The 2,229-nt window shown below is 46.6% G+C and overlaps 1 protein-coding gene across 3 annotated transcripts in view; it reads left to right on the top strand.

Moving 5' to 3' along the window:
* Positions 1 to 227: 227 nt before the first annotated feature.
* LOC130191053 (trafficking protein particle complex subunit 14-like) overlaps positions 228 to 2,229 on the top strand; it is a 14,435-nt gene continuing 12,433 nt past the window's right edge. For all 3 annotated transcript variants that reach the window (XM_056410724.1, XM_056410731.1, XM_056410717.1), the window contains exon 1: positions 228 to 420. In XM_056410724.1, coding sequence (XP_056266699.1) covers positions 228 to 420 — 193 coding nt within the window. The remainder of the gene's footprint in view (positions 421 to 2,229) is intronic.

Genomic DNA, 2,229 nt, shown 5'->3' with positions numbered 1-2,229 from the left:
TGTATTTATTAGGTTTTACTCATTCTTATCTGCTGTCTGTGATTGTTTTGTTCATAAAGAAGAGGAAGTAAACACGAGGCGCCACTACCACAACACGACCGCTAGGGGGCGCCATGCTCTCTCATTCCACCCCCAGTTCGACCCAGACAATATCGGTGCTTTTACTTTGAAAAGGCAAACCGGAACCGTGTGCGTTTCATTGTCCGGGCTCGTGCACGCTCGTCGCCATGGTGCAGATGATGGAGTCGCAGTGCGAGTACTTCATGTACTTCCCGGCGGTGCCCATCACCGACCTGTCGGACCCGGCGCGCTACCGCACGCTGCCCCGCCGGAGCCACCTGTACCTGGGCGAGACGGTCCGCTTCCTCCTGGTGCTGCGCTGCAGGGACGCGGGCGCGACGCCGCCCGAGCCCGGGCCCGGTAAGGGGGGGGGGGGTATTATTGATATTATTATTATGTTCATGTTTCTCTTGCATGCGCAGGTGAGATCAAGAGACACCTTGATGTCTTAGAATGGAGAGAATCATGTCAAAGATGAATGTGCAGGAAAAACATCGATATAGAAATAAGTATCCATTTATAAATATATATACATATGCAAATATATATATATACATATATGTATATACAGATATATATAGACATATATATACATATATATAAATATATATACATATATAAATATATACATACATAAATATATACATACATGTATAGAAATATGTATCCATATATAAATATATATACATATATTTACATAGATAAATATACATACATATATATAAATATGTATCCATATATAAATATATATACATATATATGAATATATAAATATATATACATATATATAAATATACACACACATATAATTATTAATAGATATATGTAATCTATGAAGACTGAACAGTAATTTCTATTTATTTAAAAAAAAGAATCAACAATCAAAAATAATCTGAACATTCTTTAAATCCTTGAATAAATGTTCACAGAAACAAAAGCAAGAAACACAACAACTTGTTGTCATGGAAGTTATGAATGAAGAGAAAAGTCAAATGATGGCTGTTAATACTAATGCAACCCCGAGATACCAGGCCTAACCAGGGCTAAACGGGGCTAACCAGGGCTAAACCCTGTAAACATGGGGCTAACCAGGGCTAAACCCTGTAAACATGGGCCTAACCAGGGCTAAACCCTGTCAACATGGGCCTAACCAGGGCTAAACCCTGTCAACATGGGCCTAACCAGGGCTAAATGGGGCTAACCAGGGCTAAACCCTGTCAACATGGGCCTAACCAGGACTAAACGGGCCTAACCAGGGCTAAACCCTGTCAACATGGGCCTAACCAGGGCTAAACCCTGTCAACATGGGCCTAACCAGGGCTAAATGGGGCTAACCAGGGCTAAACCCTGTAAACATGGGCCTAACCAGGTCTAAACCCTGTCAACATGGGCCTAACCAGGGCTAAACGGGCCTAACCAGGGCTAAACCCTGTCAACATGGGCCTAACCAGGGCTAAACGGGGCTAACCAGGGCTAAACCCTGTAAACATGGGCCTAACCAGGGCTAAACCCTGTCAACATGGGCCTAACCAGGGCTAAACGGGGCTAACCAGGGCTAAACCCTGTCAACATGGGCCTAACCAGGGCTAAACGGGGCTAACCAGGGCTGAACCCTGTCAACATGGGCCTAACCAGGGCTAAACCCTGTAAACATGGGCCTAACCAGGGCTAAATGGGCCTAACCAGGGCTAAACCCTGTCAACATGGGCCTAACCAGGGCTAAACCCTGTCAACATGGGCCTAACCAGGGCTAAACGGGGCTAACCAGGGCTGAACCCTGTCAACATGGGCCTAACCAGGGCTGAACCCTGTCAACATGGGCCTAACCAGGGCTAAACCCTGTAAACATGGGCCTAACCAGGGCTAAACGGGCCTAACCAGGGCTAAACCCTGTCAACATGGGCCTAACCAGGGCTAAACCCTGTCAACATGGGCCTAACCAGGGCTAAACCCTGTCAACATGGGCCTAACCAGGGCTAAACCCTGTCAACATGGGCCTAACCAGGGCTAAACGGGCCTAACCAGGGCTAAACCCTGTCAACATGGGCCTAACCAGGGCTAAACCCTGTCAACATGGGCCTAACCAGGGCTAAACGGGCCTAACCAGGGCTAAACCCTGTCAACATGGGCCTAACCAGGGCTAAACGGGCCTAACCAGGGCTAAACCCT

The sequence above is a fragment of the Pseudoliparis swirei genome, chromosome 3 (assembly GCF_029220125.1).
Source record: "Pseudoliparis swirei isolate HS2019 ecotype Mariana Trench chromosome 3, NWPU_hadal_v1, whole genome shotgun sequence".
NCBI classification, from domain to species: domain Eukaryota; kingdom Metazoa; phylum Chordata; class Actinopteri; order Perciformes; family Liparidae; genus Pseudoliparis; species Pseudoliparis swirei.
The sequence above is the reverse complement of the archived record's forward strand: the minus strand, read 5'-3'. Positions and strand labels throughout refer to the sequence as shown.